This window comes from Nicotiana attenuata, unplaced genomic scaffold (assembly GCF_001879085.1).
Source record: "Nicotiana attenuata strain UT unplaced genomic scaffold, NIATTr2, whole genome shotgun sequence".
Lineage (NCBI taxonomy): Eukaryota > Viridiplantae > Streptophyta > Magnoliopsida > Solanales > Solanaceae > Nicotiana > Nicotiana attenuata.
Genome location: NW_017670235.1, coordinates 2,615,351 through 2,630,171, shown reverse-complemented (window position 1 = coordinate 2,630,171; position 14,821 = coordinate 2,615,351). Strand labels below are relative to the sequence as shown.

Here is a 14,821-nt window from a genome sequence, read left to right as displayed (position 1 = left end):
TTGGCCTGTCATGTTCAGTTTGTTTTTTGACCGGGTGTTGTAGGAATGGGTTGCGAGGATGACAACCAACTAAACCACCTGCCTGGACTCATCATCAACAACAACTTTGTTAGCAGTTAGAGCGTTAACAGATAGATAACCGCACATTTGGGGAACGAATGCACCTAAGCAGTTAACCATTTCTATTATGCCTTTGCTTGGTTGCGTGCGTCATCCCGGCTTTCATTTTTCTTTATTTGCCATGCCTTTCCTCTCATTCTTCCCTCGTGTTTTCCATTGTTTGTTTCCTGCCTTTCCCTCTTTTCTTTTGCTTTTCTCTCTTATTTTTCCCTCTTTCCTTCTTTTCCTATTGCCTTGGTTTTTCCTTGTTCCTATTCGCTTCTTTCCTCAAAATTGTTTTTCCGCTCTTTTCTTTCCTTTGCTCCCTTTTTATTTTCTCTTGTTCGGTTTCTTATTTTCTTTTTGTTTTTCTTTTTCCCTCTTTTGTTTTCCTTTCTTGTTTTTCACCTCTTTCCTTTCAGTCTTTTCTTGTATTTTCCTTTTTTCATTTAGTTATGGTCGAATCCTATGGAGGTTGCCTACGTATCACGACCCCGCGTGAATCAGACCGAGCGTAGTTCTTGCCGAATAGTGTAAAGTAGAACAAATTTTTTTTTTTTGGGAATTTCAATTTTATTGATAGCAAATACGTCTATTACAAAGACTCGAAACTGACAGATTAAACAACTAACAGACTCCAATGCAGAAAAGAACTACAGACTCCACCATCCCTATTCTAGTTCAAACAAAAATACAGACTCAATCAACTGACTGACTTTTAATGAAAAGGAAATACAGACTCCATCAGAAACGGAAATACAGACTCAAATGACAAACTCTAGTAGAAAAAGAAGTACATACTCAAATGACAAACTTTAGTAGCAAAAGAAGTACAGACTCAAATGACAAACTTTAGTAGCAAAGCAATACAGACTCAAAAGACAATCATGAGTACATTAAAGCTCCTGGTGCCCGCAGGACATCGTTCGGTCTCGCCGCGGGCCTATATGCAAGTTCCCCTTATTTTGAATCGTGCTCATCCTGCACATTTATTAAGGTGATTTAATCACTTATTTTGACCTAAAAGAAAAAAAACATGACACTATTTTTGTTCAAATTTCCAATTTTAAAACAAACGGCCGGTTTTGCAGTTACGGCCTTTCAGCACTTCGGGGAGAAGATTTTAAGGCTGTGCCTGCTAACCGTTGAAACTAACTCAGGGTGGCTGTTCTTGCAAAAATAGCCTTCCGGCGCCCTTTTTGGGGACATTCGGCTTATTTTAAACAAGAATGGCGGCACCCGACTTATTCATGACGAAATTAAAAAATTTGGCATTTTTGGCTATTTTTTGAAAAGGGGAGGTTGGACCCGATGAGGGTTGCCTACGTATCTCACATCCGTTGAGAATCAAACCTACGTAGTTCGGGCAGATCGGATACGGTCGAAAATTTAAACATAACTAATCTAGAGAAAACAATATTTGTTTTCTTTTCTTGAAAAAGGATAAAACATGCAAAATCTTTTTTTTTTTTTTTGGATTTTCTTTTCCTCTTTTTCTTTCGAATTTTCGGAAAAATGATGAAAAAGTGCAACATCCCCTTTTTTGAATTTTCAAGCTCTCTCTTTTTTTCCTTTTTTTTTCTTTTTCACTGTTTTTCATTTGCCCTCAGCTATCCTTGGTCCACCAAATGACCCTTTTACCCTTGAATAAATGCAACATGTAGCACATAGGATGCATCAGGATGGTCTGTTATTTTGGGTGCACCTGTCCTAGACGGACCCAACCCATGTGTTGAGTCCCCTAAGTCAAAATGCACATGATGCAAACAAGCGCTCCTACTAGGGATCCGGCATGAGGTTTTGTTCTTCTAGGTTTAAACCCTAGGTTTATTGGTCTAGACCTGGCTTATCCGAGCGGACAACTCGGGCCGAGGGGGAGGCAGCGTACCGGGGATACAGAAGCTCCGCCGGCTTAGCAACTTATCCGAACCTCGCTCTATATGGGAAAAGACTCCAAACAGAAGAGAAGCTACACAAAGTGCACCCTTCTCCATGATGTAGAAGACTCAAAGAGAGGAAGGGATTTGTAACAGTTTATATACAATTCAACAAATATCAAAGCGGTAAAACATTTAGCACGTATAGCATGGAACATGTAGGAAAATCAGATAAATCCAAATATAACAATTATACTAAGCTCGAATTCTGAACCCTGAACAAAGTTCTGGGTTCTTATCCCCAGCAGAGTCACCAGAGCTGTCACACCTCCTTTTTACTACTACACCGCGTAAGGGTATAATAAAGGAAGTTATTTCCAACTTGAAGTGACAATCGAAACGGGATTATTATTAAGATTCAGAGTCGCCACTTGGGAGATTTATGGTGTCCCAATTCACCGGTTGAATCCCGAATCGAGGAAAATATTGACTCTGTATAACAGTCCGCGAACCAGAAATCCGAGTAAGGAATTCTGTTAACCCGGAAGAAGGTGTTAGGCATTCCCGGGTTCCGTGGTTCTAGCACGGTCGCTCAACTGTCATATTTGGCTAGATATCTGATTTTTAAAACATGTTTTGACTTATGTGCTTTTTAACTTTAAATCGCTTTATTATTATTTTTAAAGAGAATTGCAACGTCGTGAAAACACGTCTCGGACCATGTCACATAAATGCACCCATGGTTTTTGACACATTTCAACTTCGTTGGGATTTGGATTTGGGTCACATAAATGCGCACCCGAATTTAGGAAGGTAATATTATTAAACTAACGCGCCTAAAGCAATTTCGCGTTTGCAACTTTGCGAGGGCCATGGAAATTCGCTAATGGCACACCTCGAATTCTAAAGGATAAATAAGATTGATTAACACGAGGGCTATGCAATTGTCATTTTGTTTGGCATGGCGCACCCCAAATTTATTTTAAAGGGTATTTAAACTAAAAGCTCGGAGAGCCATAAACTATGTCTTACCTAGTGTAGCTCACCCCCCCACCCCCTATCATTTAAAGGGACCTTGATTAATTAACACTTAAATATAGTTAAAGGTTCTATTTAAACTAACTAAAGGTTTATATGGAAAAGTCAATTATTAAGCAAAGGGCCTTGGCCAGGCATAAACAAGCCAGTGGCCCAACGAGAAAGGAACGCTCAAGTCTCATTTGAATGAGATGGCCTCATTTGGGCCCAAGAATGAGCCCAATTGCTCATAGACCTGTTGCTTCTGAGGGAGGGACTCAGCATCGAGTCTCCCCAGCATGAATGAACACCTGAAGCGACGAATTTTGAGCACACATTCATAAAGCCAACATGAGACCAATACCCGGGCAAATACATTTTGAAAATCATTTTGTGCTTATCAGTAGGCAGTTGTATGACCTTTCAACAATGAAAGCAACACAGGTTTTCAAGACAATTGACAGCCCTATTTTAACGCCATAGTTATAGGCAAACTTTGCCTTCCAAATCTCCAAGTCAAGTTGAAATCAAATTTACAACCTTGAATCTTAAACAAGCTCGTAGGAACAGAGCTTCATACAGTAACTAATAGCATTTCCATTTTTTTAGCTAACTAAAACACCAATCATATTAAAAGCACCGACTGATTGCAACTAAATCCAAGCAAACTCCAAGATATATCAACCTAAAACTACGACTATGACTTTCAAGACTAAAACTGAGTGATCCTCAGCAGGAAATCCACAAAGCTAGAACCCGGATACAACACCAAACGTAAACTTGAATAATTAAAGTCCATTGTTCGATTATGGACACAGATGCAAAATACCACACCAAGTCACTCTCATACATTCAAATTCAGAGAGAAGCAAGAGGCCCTAACTAATATCTATAACTTGAAATCTAACTACAAAGCATGAAACAGTAAAAGGCGAAAGGAAATTCAGCTCCAAATAGAATCTTCATTTATCAAAACTTCAATCTTTACATGCTCAACAATCAAGCCCCAATATTGAGCTAAGGAAATACCTGGGAAAGTAAAGTGAGAGGAAAAGAAAGGATCAGTAGAGCAGGACAGTATCAGCAGGTACAGCCGTAGCAAATAGCACCAAAGCAGCCAATAAACATCTCCGAACCCCAGAAGGAGAAACAATAGCTCAAGGTATCATGCTTAAACCAAACAAACAGACCAGCAAAGCTTTAATTCAGCACTCCGACAACCAAGTTTAAACCATTTCTCACTCAGATGAATCCAAACAATTTCGGAAATTGAAAAGGGATAAAAATCACTGAAAACTTTAATGGAACAGTAACTTCAACACACTTCAAACCCAAAACCCATTCTAAAACACACAAAATAACATCAAGTTTAATCCATTTCCACCTCCANGCTTCCACAATCAGAATTCCACAACCCAAACTTCAGACCAGGTTTTAAAACACCAGATTTGACGCATCTCAGCCCAGATATCTTAGAGACTACTTCAGGATTTAAAAGTTGAATAGATCACAGAAAGAACTTAATGAAATAGTGATTTCAACAATCTTCAAACAAACAGCATCAAGCTCAGTCCATTTCAAATCCTCAAACCATTTAGAAATTAATTCAGGAGTTAAAAGCTTCAGAAATCAAAGGAAAGCAAAAAAAAAAACAATCAAACCGTAGAGAAGTTTTTTTTTGCCGTTTGGTATTTTATGATCTCTATCTCCTCATCCTCTGCCTTGCAAGGCAAGTTTGGATGCCTTTATAGGCAAGGGACTAGGGCAGCAGCAGATTTTAGCCCTTTTCACTTTGCCCCCTTTTGAATTTGCTTTATTGCTTAAAAATCCTCAGGTAAAAATCTGAAAGTCAAGTTAGATCCCCCACCCAGCTTTCCTAGAAGCTTCTCAGTTAGTTAGAAAAAGATTCCCCCATCTAGAGTCCCTAAAATACCCTTCACCACCCCAGTTATTACCCAAAACCCCCCGGGTCAAGTTGACCCAGGACCCAAACCCCGGTTGCCAATTGGGCTAACCTTTCTTCCTTGGGCCTTCTGAATTTTCAAGACCCAATTAATACCCCCAACCCTTAACAAATACAATTACAAACCAAGATAGCATTAGCGTCCAAACTGAAATTTCTACTAAATAGCAATAAGGATTCCGCTAACAAAATGGAAAACAATCCAACACTAAAACAAACTCTTAACTAACATAAGAAGAAAATTGGACTAAACACAAGCATAAAATGGGAAATTCTGAGAGAGGGATGGAACGGATGAGGCTTGAAAGGAAATTGAAGAACAAGCGATAAAAGCCCGAAATACCTGAATGAACAAAACGAATGGTGAATCTGCAGGGACTGACCGACCGTTTAAGCTTGGACCCGAAATGAGTGTTATTTGGGTTGTTCTTGTGAGAGCAACCCACTTAACACTTGTTTCCGGTCCAAAAACTCTTCAAACTCGGAGAACAAACAAACTAGACCCTAACGGACGAGACAGAGGCGAAGAAGGAATTAGGGTCCCGGATTTTGATTCAAGATTTGAGGTAATTGGGATGGATTCGAAGGGAACCATGTTGAGATTTAGAGAGAGGAGAGTGAGAGGGCTCAGAGGTGTGGTTTTGAGAGTGATTGGAGCTTTTGTTGTCTGTAGAAATGGTGGATTAGGGCTTTTTCAGAGGGGTGGAGACGAAGACAACGAGGGAGACGAGGGATTAAGAACTGAAGGGTATGGTCTTTGAAGAGAATTCGGACATTATTAAGAGAAATGAGAGATGCTTTCTGGATCGTTGGATGAGGCCAAATGAAGGGCCAAGATTTGCTGGGGATGAAAGGAACTCTAAACGACGTAGTTACATTCCCTTACTACGTCGTTTCGAAGCCTGGGCAGCTGACTTATCTGGACCGGGTAGAATGGTGAGTTTTGGGCCTAGTTTAATGGGTCTCAAGGAAATGAATTGGGCTAGTTATAAGACTAACACACTGGGCCCAAAGCTGGTTGCACTCTTTTGTTTCCAATTCTTTTTGTTTTTTATTTCTTTTCCTAATTTCTTTTAATTCCTCTACTCTTTTTCTTTTTCTTTTATTTTTCAGAACTAATACAAATCCTAAAATAATTCTAAGAAACTAATTAACTCAATAAAGTCCCTAAATTATGGTTAGCTCAACAAATTAAAAGGAAAACTGCTTAAAAATAAAAGCTAAAATTAAAAGAGCAAATTACACCAATTTTGTGATTTTCCATTTTTATCAAACAACCAATTTGTTATTTAATCCTAAAATGCAATGTTAAATCCTATATGCAAAATGCAAGATATTTTTTGTATTCTTTATGAATTAAAATAAACATGCACAGACAAATGCAAACAATGAACCGGAAATGCCACAAAATTCCATCAAAATTGCAAGTACTGAGAGAAATTATTTTGTTTTGAATTTATGGGAGTAATTCACTTAGGGAAAAAATTACGTGCTCACAGCTGCCCCTCTTTGCTCGGGAACACGCAGAGTTCTCGGGAAAAGATAAGTGAGCGGATACGAGCGATTTTTGCCCGTCCGAATATTCCGTGTGAAGCATTTTTGAAAACCGTCTGACCGCACCCTGCTTCGGAGGTTTCCTACATATCCTTGGCTAAAAAGAAATCAGGTCAGTGTAGTTCGGGAAGGTTTGGTAGCTGGGACTACCAGGAGCTGTGATTTCACTGTTGTTGCTGCTGTTACTGCTCGCTGACCTCCTTATTACACCGTGTTAAAACAAAAGAAGCTAGCCTATGCTATGACCTATGAATTACAAAAAGGTCCTATCTATGTCTTCAAACTTGCTCTTGTGTTGCCTTGAACTGGTATTCTTCCACTGGAATTCTTGCGTTGTTGCCTTGCATTGTGATTGTAGATGTTTCGCCATTCCTCCGAGTGATGCTTGACCGCTGAGATTTGAAATATATGCCTCCATTCTCCAGGCTGGCTCCTAATTGCTGACGCTTGAAAAGTATTCCCTTGTTCTCCTGGTGGGCTCCTGATTGCTGAAGCTTGAAATGTATTCCCTTGTTCTCCAGGTGGGATCCTGACTGCAACGCTTGAAAAGTATCCCCTTGTTCTCCAGGCGGGCTCCTGACTTCAACAAAACAGACAAACAAAGAAAAATTTCTGCCCCGGTATGGTGGCTGGGCACATCATGTTATCAAATATTAAAAATTAAAGGATAGAATTTGAATTGTACTTCCCTTGTTCTTCAGGTAGGCTCGTGACAGCTGAAACTTGAAGAGTATTCCCTTGTTCTCCAGGTGGGCTCCTGATTGCTGAACTTGAAAAGCATTCCCTTGTTCTTCAGGTGGGCTCCTGACTGCAACAAAACACACAAAGAAAATTTTCTGCCCCAGTTTGGTAACTGGGTACACGGGTAAGTGTTAAACTGAATTATGCTACCAACTATTATAAGAATTTGAAAGCTAAGTCCTATTATCCAGGAAGGTCCTGACAACTTCTAATAATAATGAACCTAAGTTATATCCTCTAGAGGTATTACCCCCACTACATTTGTTGTCTAAAGGGTCTTAAACTACTCCCCATTATCCAGGTGGGTCCTGACAACTTCTAGTTAAAAGATAGTTTTAACCTAAGTTATATCTACTGAAGGTACGACTCCCACTATATCTTGTTATCTGAAGCGAACTTTAAAGCTACATCCCATTATCCAGGAGGGTCCTGAAAATCAAAATTTAAACATTATCTTGAGTGTGTCAATTCCACGGCTGAATTATACTATCCTACAACAATGCCTTGTTACCTAAGGGTTCTTAAAACTGTGTCCCATTATTCAGGAAGGTCCTGACCACACCTAATTAAGTCTTATCTTAGACAACCTAGGATACATTTATGCTAAATTATGCTACTCATACTTGTTTGGAAATTTAAACTAAGTCCCATTTTCCAGGAGGGTCCTGAGAGTTTCCAATCATACCTGTTTGGGNTACTTCTTTTGTTTCCTAATTTCTTTTTGTTTTTTATTTCTTTTCCTAATTTCTTTTAATTCCTCTACTTCTTTTTCTTTTTCTTTATTTTTCAGAACTAATACAAATCCTAAAACAATTCTAAGAAACTAATTAACTCAATAAAGTCCCTAAATAATAGTTAGCTCAACAAATTAAAAGAAAAACTACTTAAAAATAAAAGCTAAAATTAAAAGAGCAAATTGCACCAATTTTGTGATTTTCCATTTTTATCAAACAACCAATTTGTTATTTAATCCTAAAATGCAATGTTAAATCCTATATGCAAAATGCAAGATATTTTTTGTATTCTTTATGAATTAAAATAAACATGCACAGACAAATGCAAACAATGAACCGGAAATGCCACAAAATTCCATCAAAATTGCAAGTACTGAGAGAAATTATTTTGTTTTGAATTTATGGGAGTAATTCACTTAGGGCAAAAATCACGTGCTCACAATTATGTTCTTGATTACCCATGTGTCATATTATTCTATCATCTGTTCATGGGTCTCAGAAAATACGTAAGTTGATAAAGTTTATTTCATGATATTAATCAAAGGCATAATGGCCTTTTGACGTACCGAGAGATTTTACTAATGTATTGCATATGCATTTCATGCATTTATATATGCACATTGACCTATGACAGGTGGCATTATATACGCATATATATATATATATATATATATGTGTGTGTGTGTGTGTATGTGTGTGTGTGTGTGTGTATGTGTGTGTGTATACGGGTTATGGGAAAGGTTATGGCGTTATATACGCACCACCACCTGATCAGCTGGTATACGTTGATGATTTTGCCCACAGTGGCTGAGATGATATGATAGGATGCCCTTAGAGGCTTAATGATGTTATGAACACATGTACCTATGCACGAGATGACATTCATATGCATATGCATGACACTAAGAGTATTTCATGATTTACAGAGTTATTCAGACTTACATGTCGAGTCTTTTACTCCATGTTTCTCTCATGTCTATTAGTTACTGATTTTCATTCCTTACATACTCGGTACATTATTTGTACTGGCGTCCCTTTTGCCTGGGGATGCTGCGTTTCATGCCCGCAGGTCCTGATAGACAGGTCAAGAGTCCTCCAAGTAGGCTATTAGCTCAGCGGAAGGTGTTGGTGCGCTCCATTTGCTCCAGAGTTGTTTGTTTGGTCAGTAATGATTTAGACGTGTATTATTTTGTGTGGCGGGGCTCTCTCCCGACCTTTATGACAATTATGTATTCTTAGAGGCTTGTAGGCAGATGTCATGTTCGTAAAAGATTGTATGGCCTTGTCGGCCTATGTTCAGTGTACAAGTGGTTATTTTGGTCTTATAGGCCCGTATTTCATATGTATAAGTTGGTATTACATGTTGTATTCTACTTATCTCACGGCAGCCTCTTCGGCTCAGTTATCTATGATAGTATGACGTGAAAGGATACGTTATGTTGGTACTTGGTGGAGTAAGGTACTGGGTGCCCGTCGCGGGCCATCGGTTTGGGTCGTGACACGCAGGTGCGAGGCCTGGGGTACAGGTGCTGTTTTGGGAAGTTAAGTGACTTCCGCAGGTGCAGACTTTTGAGCGCAAAAGCGGCACCGCAGGTGCGCTATTTTGACCGCAAATGCGGAAATGCCTGGGCAGAAGGTATAAATTAAACCCTTCGCGAATTTTGGGTCATTCTTCACCATTTTTATCTGGTTTTGGAGCTTTTGGGAGCAATTTGAAGAGGGATTCAAGGGGGTTTTCATTGAGGTAAGTAATTTGAGCCCTAATACTCGTGTTTATGGTAATTTCCCATTGTGTAATCATGTAATTAGTGGTGATTAAGGGTGAAAATGAGGGGTTAGGGCTTGAGATTTTTTGAGAGTTTGATTAAGGATTTGAGGGGTCAAATGGAGTCGTATTTTGATAAATCTTGTATGTATGGACTTGTGAGTAAAAGGGCTTTCTAATTTTGTGATTTTTGTCGGATTCCGAAATGTGGGCCCGGGGGCGGGTTTGAGAGGATTTCGGGATTTGTGCCTAATTTGATAGTTTTTCTTGTGGAATTCATTCCGCTGGCGTATATTGATGGTATTGTTCTGGTTGTGAATAGATGCAGAGCGATTGGACGCCGAGTCGAGGGGCAAGAGCATCGCGGAGTAGGGATTTGACCGGTTTGAGGTAAGTAACGATTGTAAATCTAGTCCTGAGGGTATGAAACCCCGGATTTGGTATCGTTTTACTATTTTGAGGTGACGAGCGTGTGGGCATGCACCATTGGGGATTGTGACTTGGTCCGTCCCGTAGCAACTATAAGTTTCGTATTTGGTTGAAACTATATGATACTTATGTGTTTGAGAAAGGATTTCTGTAAATTGGGTTGAATGCCATATTTGGGCCTTGTGCCAGAGCTATTTGGACTCGTAGGGGCCTTTTTCTTATTATACTCTCACTGTTTTTGGTTGAAAATCTATACTCGGTCATGTTATACTATTAATTTCATAACCCAGTCTTTATTACTCTGTTTTGATGCATATAAAATGTTATTTTGGGCTGAGCACCTTGATTTTACTGGTAGCCTGAGTGGCTTGAGAGGTTTATGACTGAGTAAACCCGAGGGCCTGATTTGTGAGGATATTTGTGGGATCGGGCTGTACGCTGCAGCATATTGTTACTGATTCATGATTGAGGGTGAGGCCGAGGGCCTGGTTGATTTATGCCACGAGGTGGCTTGTTATAACGCTTGGCTGAAGGAGCCCCTCCAGAGTCTGCACACCCCCAGGAGCGCGGGTACCCTGAGTATGAGTGATGGTGAGGTATGCCCGAGGGGATGTATACGGGTGACTGTGAGGTTTGCCCGAGGGGCTGTATTTGAGTGATGTTCTGGCCGAGGGACTGCTTATGAGTGATGTTTTGCCCGAGGGACTGTTTATGTTTTCATCATTTTTGCTCATTGTTGCACTGAGCCTCTATTTGAGAACTGTTGAAAAATATCTTCAAATGATTTTACTGAAACTGAGTTTAAACGAAACGATTTGATTCAAACTCTACTTTAAAAGCCTGTTATATTTTTACCGAGATTTCCTGATATGAACTTATCATGCTTTATTGCTCGTCACTGCTTCTCAGTCTTTATTTACTTTGGTTACTTACTGAGTTGGCGTACTCACGTTACTCCCTGCACCTTGTGTGCAGATCCAAGCACATCAGGACCCGGTAGCGGCTGTGGACTAGTCCAGCTGTAGATTCTTCTCGGAAAAGGAAAGGTAGATGCTGGCGATCGCAGCCCTATTCTTCTCCCTCCGATCTTCCTATAGTTTATTTTGTAGTTACATTTCCAGACTATGTTAGTCTCATTATCTTCGGACAGTGTTTAGTAGATGCGCATGACCAGTAACATCCCGATATCGGGCTTTTCTTTCCGCACTTTGTTATTTAGATTTTTCTTATGATGTTTTATTACTAAATAACTTGAAGTTATCTTTAAATTGAAATATCAGATTGTTTTTGATAAAGAGTCGGCTTGCCTAGTACCTCGATAGACGCCATCACGACATGGTAGTTTCGGTCGTGACAAATACATTTACTTAGTATAATTCCTGATTTTAAAAGTATAAAAATGGATAATTAAATTGGAAGTTTACCGTTGGCTTGCCTACGACATCGTTGGGTGCCATCACGGCCTATGGTGGAAATTGAGTCAGTGACAACAAGTGATAGTTAGGCGCCATCACGGTCCTTTAGTTGGGATTTTGGATCGTGACAAATGGTCCAACTCGTCGAATGTCAAAGCCAGTGTGGACTAGTCTAGGCAGAGATGAGCCGACCCAAATTGACAACTCTAATTTTAATTAATTTTGAAATTGTAATTTACTTTTAAGGATACTTATAAAGTTATCTGTTCGGCCTTAAATTATATTAGCCAATACCCAAGAGTAACATACAGTCAAATTAGGAACTTTTATATTCTAGTCAGTCGGTTCAAAGGCTAGTATTCTTTTCCACTAACAATTAGTGGTCCAAAAAATATTAAACCTACCAGCCCAAAAAATTTCAAACCCTATCAAATTTCAAAAATTCTCCAAAACCAGTGAAATTTCCTGTTGAAACCCACCCTTTCACCCTAAAATCTAGGGAAACTACCATCTATGTCTATTTATAAGTGACTTATCACAAAAATTGGTCATTTTATTAAATATTACTAATATTAGCCAAATATTACCAATATTAGCCAATTAGTTATTTGTAGCAAAAAAAAAAAGGAATAATTGTTTGCTTTCTTTGGAGTGGGTGTTATTAGAATAAATTGGGTACATCTTTAAAAAGTTTGAATCTCTGTTTTTGGATGATTTGGCAGAGTTTTGAGGTAGTTTAAATTGAAAATTTGAAGTAGAAGATGAAATATGAAAAAAAATGAGATGTGTATCACATATATATCATATATGTATCAAAATGTATCACATGTATATCCATGTACACTTGTGTGCGAGATACATGTGTTGCAAAAGAATTTTTTTCAACTCAATTTTAGCTACGAATTTTGATACCAAATCACCTCCAATCTTCCTCAAAATTTGTATATTGACTTATCTATATGTTTTCGTGAATTTAAACCATACCCATTGAAAAATATCTTTTTTTTGCTTAGATTTTAGGAATCTTGTATATATATTTTCTTTTATTTTATTACCTTATTTGCTACTTCATCCATAAAATTTACTTTCCGTCTTGCATCTAATGTTGCTGATCACGCTTAAAAATATGGAAGAAGATCTTTGCGTGTGATTCTTGGAGAGAATGAAGCTTATTTATTTTGGTTTTTAATTTTTATATATACTTGGCTAGTTTTGGTAAGTCTATAATTAATGGCTAAAGGTTGGTAAGTTGAGACTTATTTGAGATATTTCTGTAAAATTCCCTAAAATCTATCAATATCCAATCATCTTCCCTGCAACAAAATCTTCTATTACAGTATAAATTATAATCCATTTATCTTTTATAGAGAATCTAAATATATATCACTAATGTATCCTTAGTGTTTTTGTGTATCCGAAATATTTAATATGTTTTACAGTGTATATACACTTTATGCATAAGCATAAGTATCCATGATACTTCAAGGGCGGCTCCATAAAATTAGTGGCCTAAAGCCAAATTTTAATAAGAGGCCTTATACTTTTTTGTTAGTACGTATACACACATATATGCAAAAAAGTTAGTTTTGCCTTTTTTCATACTTGTTGTTTATAGTATATATTCTTAAATGACATAACTTCTTTAATTTTGTATAGTAATATTATTATTTACATTAGAAAATGACTAAACAAATGAGATGTTAGACATGTATTTGCAATATGTTACCTGTGATATTGTTGTAAAAAATATATTTACTAATATGAAGATTTAAGTAGTTTAATTCAAAGTTTTAAAAATATTTTTACTGTTAATGAGTAGACACCTTTCTTTCTTTTTTATAAATTTTTTTGTACTTTTTTATTTTTTCTACAAACATTAATATTGTCTAACTTGAAATAAAATTATAAAATCCATTATTATAAATTTTTGGGGACCTAAATCAAGGCTTTACTAGTCTCCTACTAGAGCCACTTGTCCATCCCTCACATTCTCAATCAAATTTATAGAGTCTCACTTAAGATAAGACAACAATGACAAGAACATTAATGGCAATGAGTGTGTCACTCAGTTACCACATGTGAATGAAGCTGGTTGAATAGTACGTTCATTGTGGGACAATAGTCTGTAAATAATTGTTGATCGTCAATGACGGGCGGCCCAACAGAAGTGGTGACCTAAAACCAAAATATATTAAAAAGACCCTGAAACTTCTTTTATATAATCCATATAATATTGAGACACAAAAAAAACCTACATGACTTTGATCTAGTGGTGAGAGCGCAACTCATGATGTATGAGTTAAGCGCACGCGAATTATTCCCTTAAGTGAAAATGGTAAAGGGTGAGCCCATTATCCATCGTGTTTTGAACCTTGTGACATTTGTCTCAGGGATTTCTTAGTTAAAAAAGATGAGACACAAAAGAACTTGCTTTCTGGTGTGTGGATCAATCAATTGTGACAAAAAGGAATAGGTAATTTAGAGAATTTGAGTTTGAAATTAGAAAGTAAAATCGCGAGAACTATAAAAAAAGACTATACATAAAAGAAAAAAAATAAAGTTGATGAAAAGGTAAATATAATTATCTAATTTAGTGAGAAAAATTAATCCAATTAACTCACTCAATCTTAGTTAAAAAATTTTAAAATTTAAAATTTTTTATTAATAATTATATAAATATGAATTATGAACTATATATTATATTATAATATAGTAGTGTTTCTTATTTTTTGGGCCCTTAAATATATTTGGGGCTTCACTTGCCTTACCTTACCCTAGAGCCGCCCTTGATGCTATTTCTGTTGCAGCAGCTGATTAACAGTCATGTCGTGGTGCACTATCGAGTCTGATCCCGGTAAGTGTCCTAACTCTTAGTTCCTTATTCGCCTTCTGTCATGGGAGTGAGATTTAGAGTAGAAAGAGTAATTCTTTAGCTGTTAACTGATTTCCGAACGTATAATTCACAAAAGGGGAAAAGTAGTAAGAAGAGAAGGAAGGGAACAGAATGAAGGGTTAGATGATCAAGTTATCATGTTAAAGGAGAAGATGATTAGGCTATTATATTATTATATATAGCAGCAATTTTCAAGTTAAACAAGGAGACATGTTGATAAAAGAAAATAAGGCAGAGTCTATGTTACTGGGTATCAGCTCTAGTTGGCTTCAATGTCATCCCACATAATTTTGTGTTTTTCAATCTTCATGTGTTAAGGGTAAAATACCTTACC

The 14,821-nt window shown here is 37.6% G+C and overlaps 1 protein-coding gene across 1 annotated transcript in view; it reads left to right on the top strand.

Moving 5' to 3' along the window:
- Positions 1 to 14,341: 14,341 nt before the first annotated feature.
- Positions 14,342 to 14,821, top strand: part of LOC109236367 (ubiquitin carboxyl-terminal hydrolase 2) — a 6,529-nt gene continuing 6,049 nt past the window's right edge. The window contains exon 1 of the mRNA XM_019402541.1: positions 14,342 to 14,448. Coding sequence (XP_019258086.1) covers positions 14,418 to 14,448 — 31 coding nt within the window. The 5' untranslated portion in view covers positions 14,342 to 14,417. The remainder of the gene's footprint in view (positions 14,449 to 14,821) is intronic.